The 20,843-nt window shown below is 54.8% G+C and overlaps 5 protein-coding genes across 5 annotated transcripts; 3 read left to right on the top strand and 2 right to left on the bottom strand.

Annotated features, from left to right (window-relative positions):
* Nucleotides 1–2,162: 2,162 nt before the first annotated feature.
* On the top strand, nt 2,163–5,483 carry AYL99_10108 (hypothetical protein; the record flags this gene model as incomplete). The annotated part of the gene is made up of 1 exon (XM_018841614.1): nt 2,163–5,483. One exon carries the CDS (start codon nt 2,163–2,165, stop codon nt 5,481–5,483), a length of 3,321 nt encoding a protein of 1,106 aa, XP_018689323.1.
* Nucleotides 5,484–7,204: 1,721 nt separating this feature from the next.
* On the top strand, nt 7,205–9,056 carry AYL99_10107 (glutamine synthetase; the record flags this gene model as incomplete). The annotated part of the gene is made up of 6 exons (XM_018841613.1): nt 7,205–7,207; nt 7,292–7,333; nt 7,430–7,522; nt 7,969–8,473; nt 8,535–8,930; nt 8,998–9,056. 6 exons carry the CDS (start codon nt 7,205–7,207, stop codon nt 9,054–9,056), a joined length of 1,098 nt encoding a protein of 365 aa, XP_018689322.1.
* A 3,230-nt stretch (nt 9,057–12,286) lies between these two features.
* Nucleotides 12,287–14,208, top strand: AYL99_10106 (hypothetical protein; the record flags this gene model as incomplete). The annotated part of the gene is made up of 5 exons (XM_018841612.1): nt 12,287–12,398; nt 12,452–12,783; nt 12,840–13,431; nt 13,488–13,858; nt 13,960–14,208. 5 exons carry the CDS (start codon nt 12,287–12,289, stop codon nt 14,206–14,208), a joined length of 1,656 nt encoding a protein of 551 aa, XP_018689321.1.
* A 492-nt stretch (nt 14,209–14,700) lies between these two features.
* AYL99_10105 (hypothetical protein) lies at nt 14,701–16,011 on the bottom strand (the record flags this gene model as incomplete). Its single annotated transcript, XM_018841611.1, has 1 exon — nt 14,701–16,011. The coding sequence occupies one exon, from the start codon at nt 16,009–16,011 to the stop codon at nt 14,701–14,703; it is 1,311 nt and encodes a 436-aa protein (XP_018689320.1).
* Nucleotides 16,012–16,841: 830 nt separating this feature from the next.
* Nucleotides 16,842–20,793, bottom strand: AYL99_10104 (hypothetical protein; the record flags this gene model as incomplete). Its single annotated transcript, XM_018841610.1, has 3 exons — nt 16,842–17,185; nt 17,243–20,538; nt 20,585–20,793. The coding sequence occupies 3 exons, from the start codon at nt 20,791–20,793 to the stop codon at nt 16,842–16,844; spliced, it is 3,849 nt and encodes a 1,282-aa protein (XP_018689319.1).
* Between the last annotated feature and the right edge of the window lie 50 nt (nt 20,794–20,843).

Here is a 20,843-nt window from a genome sequence, read left to right as displayed (position 1 = left end):
AGATGACCACACTAGTGCACTGGCTTCACGGTATATGCCCGATACAACTGAGCAGTCGCAGCATCCAGTGATACCCTTCTGGTCCGCGACAACCCACCGGCATCAGCTGAGACCCAAATTCGTGCTGCGTCACACGAGAGAAGCCACGTGCTTGCTCTGCTGCAAAACGCACGCAACAAGATGAGTCCCACCGCAAAATCAGTGGAGGAGCCGGTAGAGCAGTGGGTGGAGAATCGAGCATTTCGCATTTCCAGAGGAGGAGGGTTTCTTAAATACTCCGGCTTTCAGCCCTACCAAAATCGGAGTGGCCGTGCATTGTTCAATCTGCCCACGCACACCGTGTGTATCGATGACGATGAGGCTTTGGGTTCAGGCAATCAGGGTGCAGAAGTCGGATGCACTAGGCTGCGTCGCGACTGGGCTGGATGCAAGAGGTCTGGAACAGGCATACGGTTGATGGTAGGGAAGGCCGGTTTGGCCAGCAAATCTGGCCCGCTCAGCCCACCTCCGGGATGGCCCAGGGCGCCAGGGCGGACGATGGTGGACTCCAGGGGGGTGTGCTCTACCTACTCGTAAGACTGGGGTGCGGGATTGGTCTAGGTAATGGTGGCTATGGTGTCGCGGCCGATCCATGTCGACTGGTGCTGCAGCTCCCTCAAAGTGTCGGATTTTGGCCGGGGCCCGAGCTGAAAGATAGATGCTCTATCGTCGCATGACAATAGTCTTAAGGACAAAACCTTGGAGGTTCTCCCAAGCCACTCCGGAACTTTTTGCTAAACTTGTTACGTAGTGGAATTCCACTGGATCCAAGTTTGAGTTTGCCGGTACTCACGATACGGAAGCCTGGAGCGTGGGAAGACTGTCAGTCAGTTGGAATGTTTGAGAACCGTCGCAACTAATCGCTGGCTCCTTGTCCAGACCACCCCCGGCCTTGGTGCACAGTATTGGCCTGTGGTCTAAGCTTCAGGCTGCTCTCTCTGCCTGAGTTGATATCTTCTTCTGCACCAAATTGCTTATGGATGACGTGATGCTGTATATCCTAAGATGACCTTGACCGGAAAGCACGATACAGTTGGCTTTGTGGGTGGTAGAGTAGTCTTGTCCTGTTCGCAGTAGGTTGGCCATTGAGCAGCCGCGAGCTTCAAGGGAGATTTGGGTATGGACAGCCCTAACGCTGAACTTGAGAGCTTGTCTTCGGGCCGAAATCTAGGCACATCGTCTCTCACAGAGCTCGCCACACATCAGGAAGAGAGGCGACGATTCTTCCCAGGACCGAGTATCCGCTTGGGCAAACCCTGATCTGGAAATGCAGATGGAAAGTGCCGTCTTAGCGAGGCAAAGGGAGATTGGTGGTTGGTTCGGGTGTGCGTCTGCGAGCGATGGGAGGATCTAACCGCCAGGGATTGCTATGTGGCCCTCCAACGAGAGTGACCGTGGGATTCCGGGGGTGGCTGTTCAAGGCTTCTGTCGATTCGACAAGTGAACTGTGCAGTTCTCTGGTTGTGGCAGGAACTGAGCCACAATGTTGAACTCGTTCGCCGCCGAGCATCTACCCTGTTGAGGCCCTGAAAAGAAGGTGCTTGAGATAGACACTGAAAAAATTGAGTTTCCTGCTGGACGACATCCCGTAGCATTTTGGATCAACAACCAGCTCGTTGCTGTATGATGGTAAGGAGAAGTATTCAGTAGAGGAGCCGAGGAATTACTCTTACCTGGTCGGGGTGCTGGTCGCTGGCTCTCAGCAAGCCGCCCGCCTGGTTTGGGGCGGGGACGGGACCGAAGCGCCTCATGACGCAAAGCGCAATGAGGTCACTCCCGCCAGGTACAGGGTACAGAGCGCAGGTTGTTATTATGGTTATCACCTACCGTTTCGGCGATTATTACTTGGGGTGCCCAAACCAATCTGTGGTCAACTGCATAACCCATCTCCTTTTGTTTTCCCCTCTCAGTCGCTGTGGTTATGGCTCTAGCTATGCCACTGGCTTAATGGGCTTTTCCTGAGAACTGTTGCCGGGGTGGCGGCCAGTTGAGCAAAATTTGAAGTTGGAGGCTGTAGCCAACTTTTTACGTCCGCTCCAGGAAACTCCCAACATACCTACCGAACGGTCATTATGCCTTGAAAACGCTGTCGAGTGCCTGTGGAAACCGTCACAACACCTCAGATGGCCCAGATGCTCGCGCCTCTGGCATCTTCCGCCGTGGAGCACGAGACGAGCCCTACCTTTAATCCTCCTCCTACATCGTTCCCCTACCCCGAACGGCCGAAATCAGCAGACAGCGACTCTCGTGGGCGCTCAGATCCTCCTCTTCACAGTGGGTCGCATACGCAGGATTCAAAAACTCCCAAAGATGCTGAACAAGAGCACGAACAGAATGGCAACGATGAAAGGCCGCGCCTCCCTTTGCGCAGGTACGAGACGGAAGTCGTTCTCCCTACTTCCTCAAGAACATCAGCACACGCCAGAGAGCATCGGTCCACAGCGAACTACCCTATCTTACCGAGTGCTGAACCTCGAGCGTCGTCGAGCGATTCGGACACGTCGAGTTTGTCGGATGAGGACTACCCTCCTGGATTGCAAAGGGCACATACACAACCCGCTCACAATGTGCTATCCAAATCTCAACTCAATCGAGTGCGGACACACCAGAGGCCGTCGCATCTCACGGTGGGGAACGAGTTCTTTCAATCTCAGGGGAGAATAGCCAGGGATGGCAGATTGAATATCTCGGTAAATGAGACGACTCAGACGGGCTACCTTGCCAAAGCTTTGGGCGCCACTATTCGACACCAGCTCGGTCCCGATTATCAGGAGGAGGCACAACTGGCGGATAAGGCCAAGGCGGATTTCCTCAGAGACAAGCACAAGCTTGTCATTCCCTCGATGAACATTGTGATTATGGTAATTGGAAGCCGTGGCGACATTCAGCCCTTCCTAAAAATCGGAAAGATCTTGAGGGACAAATACAACCATCGAGTAAGGATTGCCTCACATCCGACCTTTAAGCAGTTCGTGGAGAAAGAGGTTGGTCTCGAATTTTTTTCCGTGGGCGGGGATCCGTCCGAATTGATGGCATTCATGGTCAAAAATCCCGGGTTGATTCCGTCGCTCGAGACTGTCAAGTCTGGAGAGATAGGCAAACGGCGCGAGTCAATGTATCAAATGTTCCAAGGATTTTGGAGGGCGTGCATCAATGCCACCGACAACGAAACGGACGTCGCCAACCTGGAAATGATGCGCTCGAGGCCCCCTTTTGTGGCCGACGCAATTATAGCCAACCCCCCTTCTTTCGCGCACTATCATTGTGCAGAGAAGCTGAGTGTTCCTCTGCACTTGGTCTTTACCTTTCCTTACTCCCCCACGCAGGCGTTCCCACACCCCTTGGCCAATATCAAGGCTTCAAATGTTGATCAGAGGTACACAAATTTCATGAGCTATCCCTTGGTCGATTTGATGACATGGCAGGGATTGGGCGATTTAATCAACCGATTTCGTGTCCAAACTCTGGGCTTGGAACCTGTCTCGACTTTATGGGCACCCGGCCAACTCTCTCGTCTCAAGGTTCCGGTAACATACCTCTGGTCACCAGGCTTGGTTCCGAAGCCTCGTGACTGGGGCGCAGAGATTGACATCGCAGGTTACGTCTTCTTGGATCTAGCAACATCTTATAATCCTCCAGAAGACCTAGCTAAATTTCTGGAGAGATCGGATGATCGACCCATCGTCTACATAGGGTTTGGATCGATTTCGGGGATTAGTGACCCAGTGGCATTTACCAAGATGGTTTTCGAGGCCGTTGAGAAGGCTAATGTTCGCGCTGTGATCAGCAGAGGATGGGGAGGAATGGGTGACGGTATGGACAGGCCGGATGGCATCTTCTTGATTGATAACGTACCCCACGACTGGCTCTTCCCTCGTGTTGATGCAGTGGTCCACCACGGTGGCGCAGGGACCACGGCTGCCGGACTGAGATTCGGTAAGCCAACAATGATCGTCCCTTTCTTTGGAGATCAACCTTTCTGGAGTGCTATGGTCGCAAGGGCAGGAGCTGGTGCGAAAGAGGCTCTTCCACTCAAGAAACTCGACAGCGACAAGTTCGCCGACGGCATCCGGCAGTGCCTCGAACCCGAGGCCAAAGCCAAAGCGCAAGCGATTGCAAAAAGCATTCAAGAGGAAGGGGACGGCGCAGAAAACGCGGTGGACTCTTTTCATCGACACCTGGATCTCGAAGGTCCACATTCGGTGCGGTGCAATATCTTCCCAGATCGTGTAGCTGTTTGGAAGACTCGGCACGCAAGCACGCGCCTGTCGGCACTGGCCGCGCATTTGCTCGTGGAAAGTAAACAGATCCATTGGTCAGACCTGGAATTGGCCAGAAACCATGAATGGACCGACTTCCAAGGACCTGGGGAGCCGATCACCGGCGCGGGCGGTGTGCTCGTTCAAGCCTTTCAAGAGGCATGCCATGGGCTGATAACGATGCACGAGGCGGCGAAAAGAGACATCAAACATTACGAGAAGCACAGGCGGAGACAGAAGCAGAAGTCTGCGATCGACGGACTGATCCTGCCTGGACGGATTGCTATGGCCACACGCGGCACCTCTGTCGACGCGCAGAGGAAAGAGCACGCCAAACTCATGCGCCAATTCAATTTCCATGGCGAGGCAGAGCCAGTGAAGTTGCCCTTTGGCCAGTCTAGTCTCGACCAGGACGAGGCCGGGCACGCCTCCACGCTGTCGAGGACCACAACAACGAGTTCAGATCGGACGCCGCCAATGGTGGTAATCCTGAAAGATGTGGGGAAAGGCATTGGTCATTCCAGTAAAGCCATCGCAGCATTGCCCTTACAAATGTGGCATGCCCTTGCTCTCGGGTTTCACAACGCACCCCGACTATATGGTGACAAAACCGTGCGGCCTTCTCCCCAAGGTATCGATGGATTTCGCACGGGCCTCAAGGTCGCTGGCAAAGAATTTTGGCTAGGACTATACGACGGCGTCACGGGTGTCGTGCGAATCCCATACCTCGATGTCCAGGAGGATGGCATGTCTGCATTGCCCAAAGGTGTTGCGCGAGGCATCGGCGGGTTGGTGTTGAAGCCTGTCTCCGGCGTGCTTGGACTGGGTGCCTTTACAGCCAAAGGAGTCCAAAATAGTGTTCGGCGACGAGTACGAGACACTCAAAAGACAGAACGATGGATTCGACACGCAAGGATGGCGCAAGGTCACAGAGAAGCTCAGATGTTGCAAGAGCAGCGGAAAGACGGCAGCTCAGAGTCGACTCAAGCCCGCTGTCCTATGCTGCCCGACCTAGCAGAGGCTCGCAAACACGCACTGCACCTGTGGACGACGTATGAGAAGGACAAGGTGGCCGAGGAACGGGAAAAAGAAAAGCGACTCCTGCTCAACAAGATGCGCAGCGAAAATACACCAGCACCCAAACGACCCTCTCTTCCCACCCCTCCTTCGGTTCCAAGTCCCTGACGATCCAAACCTCATTATGTCATTTATGTGAATGTTCAGTTGCAGGCCATTTACCAATCAACGGTCGACGATAAGCTGCGGCACAGCCGATGCGGGGAGGCGGAAAAACGAGAAGATGGAGGGGGCTGCATGCGGGCGTGACGCCACAAATCATGGGCTTCGGATCATGAGAGTTACGTTTCTTTTGTTGCTGGCTCGAAGATACCCCATTCTGTTGGATGTTTTTGTTTTTGTTCATGCCGCCAAAAAGCTATTAGACGGACGCAGGGACCGGGGGGCATCACAGGAGACAGCACATACACGTACATCTCGCTTAGCAAGAAGAAAAAGAGCAAAAGGGATACAGGATCTGACTTCCACAAAGATGTTGGCCAAGGGAAAAATCCTCCCAGACGGGCAGCAGCTATTGAATAGATGGATTGGGTAATGTGCTTTTGGTGCTTTGGTGTTGGCAGCTGCAAGGTACAGGAAGCCCAGAACCTAAGATGCGAGAAAAAGAACCAAGAAATAATACCTCGTACAAGGCTAGTAATTCTGACGAAGACACCAGTCTGATGACACGGGACAAACCAGACTGTGGCCTACTTCCTGGTAGTCACCAGATGGCTCGTGTTGCGTTGCGTGTTCTTGTCGCTGGACACACCGAACGGCAAAGACGCCACTGTAGAGGCTGGCCACCAACGGCCTCTCGGGTTGATGATAATGCGACACCGTCAGCAGCCACAGGCAGTTCATGCGTAAAGGCGGAGAGTCCACAAAGGTGGGGATGTTTGCTTGCTCGCCTTGAAGCTGCTCACTCGCCTCGCTCACCTCCACAGCAACTGGCAGCTGGATCTGGAATGTCTCGTGCGACTTCAGAGAGATCGCGGAGGAATTGGCATCTGAGTGGGATTATTGGCCTTGCTGACAGTCCAACCTACAGGAGATGCTAGGCAGTCAGAGATGGTGACGAGTGTGCAACCCTGAAATTCGCTCGTCATCGCCGCTCACTGAGCAACGTGCGACGTAGGGAGGTTGGCGATTGCAAGAAGAATGTCCGATCGATTTTTTCCTTATCTCGAGCTTCCCTGTAGCTAGTAGATTAGAGTCAATTCTCGCTCAATCCTCAGTGGACGGGAGGATCAGGAGATGCGAGCAGCTCCAGTAGGGACAACGCGAAAACTGTCTCCCCCCATGGCCCCTCAACGGTCTAGCTGGAGAGTTATGATGAGTGGTATGGGTGCTGAACCAAGGGCTGGACCCCTTCCAATCCCAACTGTCAAGCTGACGATTTTAGTAACGGACCCCGCTGCAATGTGAGTGGCTCGTGGCTCGCCGTCGTATCAGCTCGGCTCGTCAGAGTCCCAATGCTACCAGGCCTTTTGGTGGGGGAGGCGCAAGCGGGCATGCCCAAAGGCCCCCGAACAAAGGCCACTAGGCCCCTCTTCCCACCCCCCAACTGCGAGGTGCAGGTGGCAGGCTACATGCCGCAGGCTGATCCAGGGTGCAAGGCAACCATACGCCATTTGGCAATACCGTGCACTTTGTGACATTTATTTATTTGCTTGCTTCTTCTTTGTCCTCCCCGTTATCGCTCCTTCACTTTCGAATCTTCTTTCTTCTACTCCTCATCCTCCCTTCTTATTCACTCTTCGAACGACAGTCACCAAGAACCTTTTGTTCCCCTCTCCTCGCTCTCTACCTACATTGTTTCCGTCTGATCACTTGCTTGTCTATTCACCATGGTGAGCTTCCCCCGCTGTGCCTTGAGGGCGAGAGCCTCACCACATCATCTGGTATTGTTTACACGGACTGACACCCTCTTCTAGGCTGGCGACGGTGAATCTACCATTGTTTCCAATGCGGCCAACGTGAGTCCTCCTCGCTCCACTCCTACTGCCACGCGCCAATGCGCCAGACATCCCACGACCGTCCGGAACACATTCACTGATTCTTCTTCCTGACAGTTGGCCAAATACATGAAACTGGACCAAAAGGGCAAGGTGCTTGCTGAGTACATCTGGATTGATGGAACAAACGGCCTCCGAAACAAGACAAAGGTGAGCACATTGTTTTGGAATTTCACCTCACTCGTGCCTCGACGCCTACATCCGGAATTTCGACACGAGACCCTACCTATTGCCACACAGGGCGCGTGTCTTCACCGAAATCCCGCCAAAACCCAAAAAGTCCCGAAACGAGAACGAGGCGGGTGCACCGCCGCGCTGGGAGAGACCCCACTTGGGAAGCCCTGGGTGTGGTGCGGCTAACTGGCGTGGCTTATCCACCACCGCCTTCGACCCCTCCGAGGCTGCGCCGCCCACCTGAATTAGCCTGCGCCAATCGCCATCCACCCGATCTCGGCATCTTCCAAGGCGACGTCTAAACACCCATTTATCCGCCGCCATAGACGGCGAGCATCCAAGGCGGCTCCACCGGAGAATTGACACATCGAAATCCATTATGACTTGCAGAAATGACCACAGGCTGACTTGGAAACCTCCAGACTTTGAGCGAAGCCCCCAAGAGCGTCGACGATCTCCCCGAATGGAACTTTGACGGCTCGTCAACCGGCCAGGCTCCGGGCGACAATTCTGATGTCTACATCCGACCCGTGGCCATGTACCCCGACCCCATCCGTCTAGGCGAAAACGTCCTGGTGATGTGCGAGACTTGGGATCCCGATGGAACTCCCAACAAGTTCAACTACCGCCACGAGGCCGCGCGGTTAATGGACGCCAATGCCAAGCACAAGGTGTGGTTTGGTCTAGAACAGGAATACACTCTCTTGGCGGCCGACGGCTGGCCATATGGCTGGCCCAAGGGTGGCTTCCCCGGCCCACAGGGTCCTTACTACTGCGGTGTGGGCACTGGCCGTGTCTACTGCCGTGATATCGTGGAGGCACACCACAAGGCCTGCATGTATGCCGGCATCAACATCTCGGGCACCAACGCCGAAGTGATGCCAGCTCAGTGGGAATATCAAGTTGGTCCTTGTGAAGGCATTGAGTGTAAGTCGCGCACAGTGGCTTGGGATCTTTTTTGAAGAACAATGAACTGACACATGTCCAGTGGGTGACCAACTCTGGGTCTCGCGATGGCTCCTCCACCGTATCGCCGAAGAATTTGGCGCCAAAGTCTCGTTCCAACCCAAGCCTATCCCGGGTGACTGGAATGGAGCTGGTCTCCACACCAATGTGTCGTCCAAGGAAATGCGTGAAGAAGGTGGCATGAAATACATTGAGGAGGCCATGAAGAAGTTGGAGAAGCGCCACGTTGAACATATCAAGGTCTACGGTGAAGACAACCATCTGCGCATGACTGGTGCGCACGAGACTTCCAGCATCGACAAATTCACCTGGGGTGTGGCCGACCGAGGATCGTCTGTCCGCATCCCCCGAGCCTGCGCCCGTGAAGGCAAGGGCTACTTTGAGGACCGACGACCAGCATCCAACGCTGACCCATACCGTAAGTCTCTCGACGTTTTGTAAGATGTCGTTGTTGTTTAGCGCATGCTAATCTAATCGTGCTACAGAGGTCACTGGAATGATCGTTGAGACCTTGTATGGGTCGCTGCCCGAAGAGAAATTCTGAGCAGCAAGGTGTTGGTGAAGCGAAAATTGATTTCGAGTCCTATTTTAGAGACACAGAAAGGTGGAACTTCACAAGCGTTTGCCGGCAGTGTGTCAAACTCAGCGATAGAGGAGCTGTTTATTATGGAGATTCTCAATGCCCATGAAATATGTCCAAACCAACGAGCATTCTGCGCGTGAAACTTGTTGCAGCACTTTGGCTTCAACCTCTTGATAGCTTCACAGGTTATTCCCGCTCTGCTCGTTCCTTTCCTGTCTGCTTGAACCTGCTCCAGGGCAGCCTTGAGCCGTCACCTTCACCATCAATGACGCTCCAGCGAGCCGAACTGAGCCTGTGACAGTTCCACCCACTTTGAGCTCCACCAGCCAATGAACAGCCAGCAGATAGAGCACCCAGTCGAGTGAGATTCCATCATTTGAGTCCGGTGCTCGTCTAGCCTTGTCCGACAGGCCAGCCGCTGCACGAGGCAAGCCGACACTAGTATGGCGCCATTGGTCTTTTGAGTGCTGGAGGGTCGGGACGAAGATGCATGCCCTAGGTAGGTACATAAGCCGATGACGAGTGCAGCCCCCAGCTTCCAGAGCTGTCAGGAGATCGGATCTGACAGAGAGCCACTCGAATGCCGTGAAAGAACCGCCTCGAGAGGTTGGATGAGCATATATGTATATACGTACACGTGTAGTGGTGCCCACAGCGATCAACACCAGCGCGGAGACAGACTGTACAGTATTACAGAGCTCCAGGATGAGACGAAGTCAGGAATACACCATGGTCCAGCACGACTCACTCCAATGTGCAAGGCTGGCACCCTGCCCTCCTTACCCTCCGCCAAGAGCTAGAGTACGTCCCGAGCAGACCACATGTCCCTCCTACCAATGATCGGCCAGCCCAACGGGGTTCAAGCGCGCTCTGGGGGGTTTCTGCTCAGTTGGGCTCCCGCCTCGTTTCCATTGGCGTGTGTATGTGTGTGTGTGCGGTTCTCAGGTTGGGTCGCGCTTAGTCTGCTTCTGGGAGCCGACCGGTCACTCCCGGTGTTGCTGGTCGAGAGCCTTGCATCTGCAAAAGGACAGACAGCACACACAGCACGTGCCACCACTACGTACATACCTAGCTCGGAGATCGAGATCTTTGTCGAGAACAACAATACAACACAAAAGTGGCATGATTCTCTGGGGAGGGGAGCTTGACCTCAGAAGGTCATTCGGCGAACAGGGACAGACCACGCCGATCGGGTGGGTGGTGACGCAGAAAAAGGACGAAGACAAAGACATACTGATAAGGACACAGGTCAAGCATCTCCAAAGGGTGGCTTGGGGACGTGCTCATAGCTGCTCTCCTCCTTTTTGACAGTCCCTGATGGTTCGATTTTTTGAGGAGCACAAGACGCGCCACCACCACCATTCAGTAAGCGACGCTTGATCTTGGAATTTTTGAAGCGACAGCACGAAATTTTTCTTTGATCGGCGTGACATGAGAGGTGTAAAGGAGAACCATACACATCCCAGGCGTTCCAGATTACCATAACTTTTTTTTGTTTTCCCCATGACCCCAGGTGTTGCTTTGTCCAGTAGATGGGAGTGGAGATCTTGGAACAAGCCCGCCCGCTCGCCCGATCGAGAAAAGCTGAGATGCATGCTCACGTGCTTCTGACGTCTGCCTTTTGCTCGGGTAAAAGACAAAATAATAGCAATTAACAAATGCGGGACTTGGGCCCTTGCATGAAGCTAATGAGTGACTTGCAAGGCGCATCCCTGCAGCCGGTCCTGCACGAAAATCACGAAACTCTGATAAGGCGGCCTTCTCTCATTGGGCCTTTTCAACGTCTATCTTTGAACTGCTGGTCGATGAAATGAGTAACCACACACGCACGTTGATTGCGAGCTGGTTGAGAGCCGTTGAGCAGCAGAAGAAATTCCTCCTCACTGCCGGCATCTTTAAGAGCTGTCTCTTGGCATTACGCGACGAAAAATCTCTCTCAACTGAAAATTTTCTCTTCGTCGTCTTTGATGGGCTGGAGTTGAGCAGGCCATGCCGTTGTTCCCCTTTTACTCGAACCTATGTCACTTACCAGTTCTGCCGATATCGGGCAACCGGTATTGTCATCTGTCTGTCTGTCATTCAGTCAAGGGCTCCTGCAGGGGAAGCCTTGCGATCGACTGATGGAATTGATATGAGAGATTCATTCCCCGGCCAAGGCTCTGGCGCTGGCTGGGCACCTTTGATGCACACATTGTCATTGATAACAAACGGCAGCCAACCACTCACCACAGCACAACAGGATCAGGCTGACAGGCTGTGCATCTCGGGCCCCAAAGCCGTCGAGTGCCGGAGCAATTTCTTTTGCTGCCAAGACACCCGACTGGCACCCAGACCGCAGATACGGATCTGTTTTTTTCGTCATGGTCATTTCTGGCATTGTTTCTTTTCCTCGGTTCCCGGTCCGTGGCGGCTAACCTCCAACGCACATCGCAGACTAGCTACGAAACCCCACAAAATTTCCAAACAAGCCGCAGTCCGGGCAAAACCACCCCAGGCACTTCAGGCTCGCCATCATGTTCCACCTCATCGAAGAAGGAGGAAAAGGGAAAGAGATGGGACACCAAAAAATACCTCAAGGAGCAGGTTATCGCATCAGCCACGGTGACCACCAGTGACATACCTCCTCCTCCCTCCTGATCCCTGTGACGTGCGGTCCACTCGATCGCCGTGATCTTTACCCCATCGAGAGTGTCCCAGATGCAAGAGCTCCAGACCTCGTCGCTCCCACTCCCATGCTGACCCATGACGCTCCGAACTTTTCCCACTCCCATGCAGATGTCCACTGTCCCAACTATCCAATGCCGTTCAGTTCACCTTATGATGCTGCTAGCTCGGTCTTGTCGTTCTTCTTCAAACAAACTCCCTGGGGCCGTACTGTCTTGGAAGACAGCCTCCATCCCGTGCCATATCTCTTGTCTCGTATGCTTGTCAGTCTTGGATGTTCATATCTCACGTGTCGTCTGCGCCCTTATCAACTGCCACAAAAACCAACTACATTGCCTCATCGTTCAGAAGACTGGTGGATAGTCTCCTTTCGGCTACTGACTGTGAGCGATTGCTTCTGCTCTCCTCTTGCGGCGAGGTATATATTTCGAGCTGGCCCACCCGAGGGTTTCATTACGTCGAGAACGCCCGACTGAGGCACCCTTCCTTCGCAGACCCTATCTCAACAACTCTGGGGCACCGCCAAAATGTCGTCGAGCGGTATCGCCGACTTCCTTCCTCATTATGCTTCCTATAACTGGACCGGTGCGCCAGCCGACTATACTTTGGCCACAAATGTGAGAACAGGAGGAGACTCAAGTACGTCTGCTGACCACGTGCGGACGGCGGCGGACCCTCTGACCACAACACAGGAACGGAGAATCTGAACAAATGGTACCAGTCGGGCGACCAGGCATATATCATCCTCTCATCATGTCTGGTGTTGATCATGGTGCCGGGCCTCGGATTTCTCTACTCGGGTCTGGCACGACGAAAGTCGGCCTTGTCTCTGATGTGGGCTTGCATGGCGGCCGGCAGCGTCATCAACTTTCAGTGGTACTTCTGGGGGTATTCACTCACCTTCTCGCCAACCGGTCAAAGCGGCTTCATTGGCGACCTGGTCCATTTTGGCCTGAAACGGACTCTTGGGAACCCCAGTCCTGGGTCACCTCTGATTCCTAGTCTCCTCTACTCGTTCTACCAGGTGAGCATTGCCGATACTCCTGCGCGGTTCCACAATCTGATTAGTGGAAATCACAGATGCAATTCTGCTGCGTAACCGCCGCCATCGTTGCAGGTGCCGTGGCGGAGCGTGGTCGACTGATGCCTTTCCTCGTGTGGACCTTCCTCTGGGCCACCCTCGTATACAACCCGATCGCTTGCTGGGCATGGAACGCCAATGGGTGGGCGTTTAAATACGGCGTCATGGACTACGCGGGTGGAGGGCCCGTCGAGATCGGCTCGGGCATGTCTGCTTTGGCCTATTCCATGGTCCTGGGAAAGAGGCAGGAGAAGATGATGCTCAACTTCCGCCCCCACAACGTTTCATTTATCCTGCTGGGGACGGTCCTGCTCTGGTTTGGCTGGCTGGGTTTCAACGTCGGTTCTTCCTTTGGAGCCAACCTCAGGGCGGTCATGGCTTGCTGGAACTCGAATCTCACGGCCACATTTGCCGCAGCCGCTTGGGTTCTTCTCGATTTCAGGCTGGCTCGGAAATGGTCCATGGTCGGCTGGTGTTCGGGTACCATCTCTGGACTTGTGGCTGCCACGCCGGCGTCTGGATATCTCGATACATGGGGCAGTGTGGTGCTGGGCATTGTCACCGGCATTGGGTGTAACTTTGCCACCAAGAGTGAGATATCATCCAGATTATTCCACCTTCAGTGGGTACTAACCGTTCGTTTCTAGTCAAATATTGGATCCGGATCGACGACTCCATGGACGTGTTTGCCGAGCACGGCGTTGCTGGGATGATCGGTCTGATGTTCAACGCTCTCTTTGGCGTCGACTATATCGTCGGTCTCGACGGCGTCAACACCGGCGTCCCCAATCCGACGACAGGCACGGGCATTGGGGGCTGGCCGATCGGCAACTATCGCCAGTTCTACATCCAACTCGCCTATGTCGTGGCATGTACAGGCTACGCCTTTGTCGTCAGCGCCATCCTCGCCTACATTGTCAATTTCATTCCAGGCCTGCACCTGCGTGCGTCAGAAGAGGCCGAACTGCTCGGAATGGACGATGACCAGCTCGGCGAGTTTGCCTATGATTACGTCGAGGTATGTCTGTGCACTAACTTCTCCCACACTTCATGAACCCTTCCCCCAAAAAGCAAATTGTAGGAGCAACGTAAAACTAATGACCAACTTCTTCTTGACAGGTTCGTCGCGACTACCTAGCCTGGACCCCGCAAAATCCGGACCACGCCGGCATCGATCCCAACATCCCCAAAGAACACCGCTACGGCATCGGTGAACACTCAGATATGATCCGCAAGGCAACCAACGGCGGCACGGGCGACTCGACCGCGGCCAGCTCGCGCAGTCACCATGATCTGCCCGCTCAGGGAGACCGGCACGCCATCAAAGCCGAAGATGCTGAGAAGGCTAAACATGTCGCGGACGCATGACGGGTGTCACTGTTCTTGTGGCTGTGGCTGTGGCTGTGTTCTGTTGGAGAATTCTTGGCTAGCCTGAAACCCATGCCCATAGATTGGTGCGTCGAGAACGCAATTGTCCTCCTCTAGACGTTGCAAGCGAAACAGAGACCAAAGGAAGAGAAAAGTGTTTTTTCCATCTTACCGTTTTTGTGTTGATCCTCAAAAGACCTGTTTTGATATTATATACACACGAGAGAACGTCGGGATGAAAGCGAGGACATATATACATATATCTACCCTGGCCACGGTTTGCTTTTCTTTCTCTTTCGAATACCCCCTCTATGTATATAACTATGAACATGAGACACGAGGAGAAGACGGGAGTTGACTTTCTATCCTTTTATCCATCCATCTATCTACCCATGCATTCATTCATTGAGTCACTAATTCCCTCATGCCCGTCGCTCCGTCCGTCGTTCAAATCCAACTCGCTTCCTCCTCTTGCTTGAAGGTCGAAGGACATCAGGACACCTCCACCACCCGCCCGTCTCGACTGCTCGTCCACACGGCGTCGACCACGCGATGGATCTTCAAGCCGTGTTCAAAATCCGGCCAGCTGCCTTGCTGCTCCTCCTCCTGAGCACCCACGAACGCATCCCAGAGTCTCGCCACGGCGGGCTGCTGCCCCTGGGGACCTTGCTCCGAGACTTCCTCTTCCTCTACCTCCTCTTCTTTGCTGTCGTTTTCCCTCGTCGTCTTGGTCCGGATCTTCCACGGCGCCGGCACGTTGATGTGCGGGATCATGTGTACGGGACTGGTGATCGCCATCTCGCCCGCCGTGCCGTAGATCAGCCAGGTCATGCCGCCGGCGATGCTGGTGCCGCCGCGCATGTGGATGCTGTAGACGCTGTCATCTTCTTCTCCTTTTCCTCCTCCTCCTGCCCCTGCTCCACCGCCTTCGCCTTCGTCGTGCTGGTCTGATCTCAATCTCGAGTCCAGGTTCGACCTCCTCGTCCTCCTCAGCAACCCCTGAACGAGGACCTGGTCGGGACTCCTCTTCGGGGCGTCCTTCTCGACCACCTCGCCCGTGAGATCATCCACAATGTCCGTCGTCGGGTGCATCGTCCTCACCTGTGCCGAGACGGTCGCGACCTCCGCACCTAACGCGAAGGTCAAACACTCGACAAAATGCGCCAGGTGGATGTCGACCATGGTGGCCCCGTTCGCCGGGTCCAGCGCATACTGCACGCCGCGCTTCTCGACCGTCCCGCCCCCCGTCGGCACCGTGCCCACCACCGTCGTGCTGAGAACCCTCCCCACCCGGCCGGCGCGCACGAGCTGCGCGATCCGCTGCGTGACGGCGGAGAAACGACCCTGCAGTCCGACGGCCGTGCGGTGGAGAGGAACCCCGCGGTCGCGTGTGCGCCGCACGATGTCCTCGCTCTCCGCCAGCGAGACGCCGATCGGCCACTCGACGAACACGCCCTTCACGCTCGACCGGTCGGACAGCAGCGATGGAACGAGCACGGCGCGGTGGAGGGGCACCTTGACGCCGACCACGGCAAACTCGACCGCCTCGTCCTGCGCCAGGTCATGCGGCGAGCCGTAGGCGCGGACCGTGGAGACGGACAGGCCGTGCGTCGCGATGGCCCGTTGCGCGCTATCCGGCGACGAGCCCAGCACGGCGACGATCTCGAAAGTGTCCGGGCGTGCCTGCAGAGCCCGCAGGTGGAAGTGGTTGAGCCAGCCGTAGCCGGTCGGCGAGGACGAGAGGCCGATCAGGGCGGTGCGGAGCGGCGGTGGTCTTGACGTCGTCGTCGTCGTCGTCATCATCTTCTCTCTCTCGTTCTCGCTCTGTCGAGCGATACTTGTCCGTTGATGGGGTTGGGTCGCTTTGCTCATGGGACTTCTTCTCTCTCTGATCTGGCCAGCCAACCAGCCAGCCAGCCAGCCAGCCAACCCGCCTTATACACACCTATTGTGGGCTTGGACCCAACTTCGGAGCCGAACTGTATGTAAGCTGACGTACTTGCTGTACTGTACATATGCACATACGGACTCCCTGGCCTGGAGTGGCTGGCCTGGTCGTGTGGGGTCCTACCAGTCAGACAGACAGTCAGCCGGTACACACAGGCACAGGGGACGGTTTGATCGAGCGACTACATATTACAGCGTGAGAATTTCCCCGTATGTGAGTGGGTGTTGATAATATATCGAACGAGACAACCAGGTCGCGAGGCTGGCGGTGACCACAGACCATCCCTGAATACCGACTGACGATGAGGAAGATTGTCCATATCAGGATACATATTAATGTAGCGAGAGGCCCCCCATTTTCCGCTTGTCTTTTCAATCTAGTCTTCATTCGTCCGTGGATGAGGAAGTGAGGAAGTGAGTGACTCGTGCATGCGTTGACTCTACATCGTCTACATCGCGGTACTCCAAGCTCCGAAGAAGTAAGAGCCGTCCAGCATCGTCGCCGTCCCCTAAAATATAGGTAGTCGTTTAGCTGGGCAATTTCGCACTCTTGCACTCTTGCCGGAGGACGTAAATCCACACACTGGTCTAAATTCAACCGTTCGACCATGGAATTCGTGTTCATACTCATTCGTAGAAAATCTTCCATCATCATCGCAGCCTGTGGGTGCTGTCGGTGAACCTTTTCAAGGGGTAGCCCGACACATGCCCACCAACCTCTTCACACCCACCATCCAGTGACCACACTCCTCCACCTTGTTCGTATGCACGTCCATCTGAATCTCCTGCGCCCGAACAAAATCCCTTCCTTCCAGTGCCTGGGCCAACTCAACCAGCTGCGCCACCGTATCCGGTTTGAGCAGATCCTCGTTGTTCAAATGATCAAAAAGGATGTCAAGCCGTTTCTCAGTATCAACCACTTGTGCTTTGAACGACTGTGGAGCTCGGGCTTTGACACGCGCCATTTCGGACGACAAAATGGTAAAGATTGGTTGAGCGGAGGGTGATATATGTGTCCGGTCGCCCTTGGCTGCGGCAAAAATCGTTAGCTCAAAAAACCGGTCAAGGGAATCTCTGTTCAACTTACGATACTTCCGCGCTGGAGGAGCGGCGGAGGCTCTGTTTGAGCCCGCCGTGCCGGGCCGGGAAGGTGGTCCTTGCGCTGCAGGTCCGCTTCCTGCAGCAGGCGGTCCAGTGGATATAAATTGTTGCTGTGGTGTCGGTATCGGCATCGGCGGCGCCGTGGCTGACTGCGGCGTTTGAGTTGGTTGGGGTGGGCCGTAGCTCGTCTGTCGAGGTGGCTGCGATTGCTGGGTCGGAGCATAGGGGTTTGCCGGAGGGGTAGGCGCTTGGAAGGATGAACCTTGGGGAGGCGGTGCGATAGATGGACGCGTGTTGGGAGCACCTGTCTGCTGAGTACTTGTCGCCGGGGCATATCTATTAGGGGCTGTAGGGGCGTGAGAGGGAGGCGCGTTGTATGGGGACGGACCCCTGGGAATCGGCGGTGACATGATATTCTGTCCGAGGGGCGGAGAAGTTACGGCTGGCGGTGCGTAAGGATTGCTTGCCGATGAAGGTCGCTCAAAAGGAGGTTGACCACCTAGAGGAGACGTCACCCGTGGAGGTGCACCCGTCCCTTTGGGTGGAGGGGGAACGGGCGAGGCTCTCTGTCTTGAACCAAAAGGCGGAGCGGTGGGAGGAGACGTTATCTGTGCCGGTGGTGGACTGAATGGATTTTGTGCCGGCTGAGGTGGAACGCTAGGCGTGCCTCTTCTCGAGGTAGGGGGTTTGACGAAGCCCTCCGGTATATCATTCCAGTTGGACATACTTTTGTCTTGAGACGGAGGAGGGATCGCTGGAGATTGATTGTACCTAGGAGGTGGTTGAATAGGGTTGGCCTGTGGAATGCCGTATGGGCCGGGGGGAGGAGGGCCTGGAGGCATTCTCATTTGTTGTGGAGGTTGATAGCTACCACCAACGGGCGCATATGGATTTGAGGGGGCACTGGTGGCCGTGGGTGGCGCGTAGGGATTGCTGGGTTGCAGGTTGCTTGCACCATAAGGAGTCGGAACTTGAGGAGTTGGCGGAGTAAATGCTGTTACCGGAGGTTGGAATTGTGACGTGCCAGGAAGAGGCTTGCTCCTTGTCGTTATAGGCGTAGCTTGAGGCACAGCAGCAGGAGCGGCTGTTTTCTTCCTGGCTTGTTGGATCCGGCTTCTTGCGACATCCGCTCCTGGATAGTTTGCCGGAAGAAGATCAAGATATTTCTGAGCAACATCGAGCTGGCCAGAACCAGCTACAATGTCAGCATATTCCAGATATTTACCGTACAGGGCTTCCAGCTTCCAGTCCCCGGTTTTGGTCAGCTCCGCGTCTTTGAAGTTGACCACCTGTCGGAAGATGGTCACCTTTTCAATGAAGTCTTGGAGACCGCGGGCGTGCAAGGAAAATGCGGAAGATGCGTCTGCTTCCGAGGCCCCTGCCTCCTCGTGCTCTTTGAGCTCCTGGATCCAGATGGCGACCACCTTCTCCAACTTGGAACCAGCCAAGAAGCAGAAAGAGGCATCTTTCCGAGAGACCGAAGACAGATCATCGATCTGTTCCTCGATCCTATCTCCAAGCGCCTCGCAAAGATCTGGAAACTCCTGCTCATCAGCGAATGTACACAGTGTTGCCATGACTTCCTTCCAATTCGCGAGGTCGGCATTGTGAACTGTATCCCACAAATTTTTGCCGACGACCGAAGCGAGGAGACGCAGGTAGTTTGATCCGCCAGACTGTTTCGCGAGATATGCTTCTTGGGCTTTCTTGATACAGGCTTCACCACCACAGATGGCGATCATGAAAGCATCCGACATCCTGTTCTCCTGCAAACATACGTCCAGAGCTTTCTCAAATTGCCCCAAGATCAAGGCCCTTGTGATCTGTCGGTCGGCCTGCGACTCGGAACCCGTATAGATCTGGAAGGGGTTGTTGGTCCTGGTACCCTTCGTAGCCGCCAACTCTGCCAGAAAGTCTCCGTCGGCCGAGCTTGCGAAAATGGACTGAAATCGTTTGTGGGATTTGGAGGCGCCGTTGACAGACGGCTTTTGCTCTTCTGAATTATCAGCTCCCGAAGGCGGCTGCTGCTGTTGCTGCTGCTCCACGCCATTTGAGCTGTCCTCGGTGGTGTCTTCAAAGCCCAAGTATTTCACCAGCTCTGCTCGGGGGTTCTTGGATACCAGGGTCTCGATGACTTTCCAGTCAGCTTTCTCCTCCTCGGTTTTTGCAGATGCAACCCTGTCCTCGCACAAGCTCGTGAGGTCCCCAGACTGAAGGGCTTTCTCGAAGGTTTCGGTCGCGCTCCCGACATTCGAATCGACCTCGAATTTGCTGATACAGATCTTTGAAGCCCTCGATTTGCCAGGCTCTGCTTGTTTGACACTAATGATTCTTCCACCAAAGCCGAACGATACAGAAACAGGTCGCTCGAGCCACTTGGGCGCTTTGAGAAGCGAGAAAGACGAAGTCTGAGGCTGCGTCTGAGCTTTGGAGAAGAAGTCCTCGCCGTCCGCCGCCTGACTCTGGTCTGTCTGAGTGTTGCTCGGATTGGTGCTCTGCAGGGTCTGGATCTGCAGCTTGCCATCGAAGGAGGCTGTCGCAAACATGTTCGGGTTGTGGGGGTTCCATCTGGTCTGAAAGGTCCAGTTGGTCACGACTGGATAGTCGCCATACGCTTCTCCGGTCTGGGGATTCCACAAGATCGTTCTGTTGTCCTTCCCGCAAGAGAGCAAAAGGTCGTGGTCCTGCGGGCACCAAGCAACTGAAAGGACTCCCGAGTCATGACCACGAAGCACCTTCTCTGGGGCGTTCGAGTTTCTCAGGTCCCAGACCAAGATGACCGGCTCTTGCTCCAGAGGTACAGCAGTGATTAATCGTGTGGGCTTTTCAGGATCCCACGCAATAGCGCTGGCCGGTTTCCGTTGAAAGTTGTTGAGCGTCAAGCTCTCTTTCCTCGTTTTCATGTCCCATACTGTTACGAAACCACCACTGCTTCCGGTGACCAGGATATTTGAGACTCTTTTATTCCAGTCGAGGCAATCGATATCGTCTGCCCGAGCAGCCGTGCTTCCAAGTCGTATGGGAGCATCAAGGTGGTTCAGATCTGAAATGAACAGTTCCCCCTTGGCACCACCCGTTGCGAGAAAGTTCTGTATCTTGGGATTGAATTGCAAGGCCTTGATTGCTCCGCTGTGTATCTTGTTGGTGAAAATGGAGGCTTCCGCTGTGTTGGTGAGGGCCTTCTCCGCGTCCCACAGGCCTAGTGACCCATTGTCAAATGCTCCTGCAATGATCCCTCTCTTGTGTCCAGCCTGCGCCGGCGTCCAGGCAAGGTCGTGAAAGCTGCGGCTAATTAGCAGATGATTTGGCCACAGGGAGAAGCACGTACCCCGTTTCCGTAGGCAGGGTGATGGAGGGCTGCAATTCTTGACCCTGTTCACCACCTTCCAATGCCAGATCCCACAGTTCTAGACAAGTCTCATTGCTAAAATCGACGTCGACAGCACCCGATTTCGTGCCAGTTGCGATCCAAGAAGATGGCGCATCGGGGGACCACGCGAAAGTCGCTGTGCGTGGAATTTCCCTAAGGCGCACCATGACGGACGTGGTGCAGTGCTGGTCGAGGGAGAACAAGAAGGTCAAGGGAA

The sequence above is a fragment of the Fonsecaea erecta genome (assembly GCF_001651985.1).
Source record: "Fonsecaea erecta strain CBS 125763 chromosome Unknown Scaff10, whole genome shotgun sequence".
Taxonomy (NCBI): Eukaryota; Fungi; Ascomycota; class Eurotiomycetes; order Chaetothyriales; family Herpotrichiellaceae; genus Fonsecaea; species Fonsecaea erecta.
The sequence above is the reverse complement of the archived record's forward strand: the minus strand, read 5'-3'. Positions and strand labels throughout refer to the sequence as shown.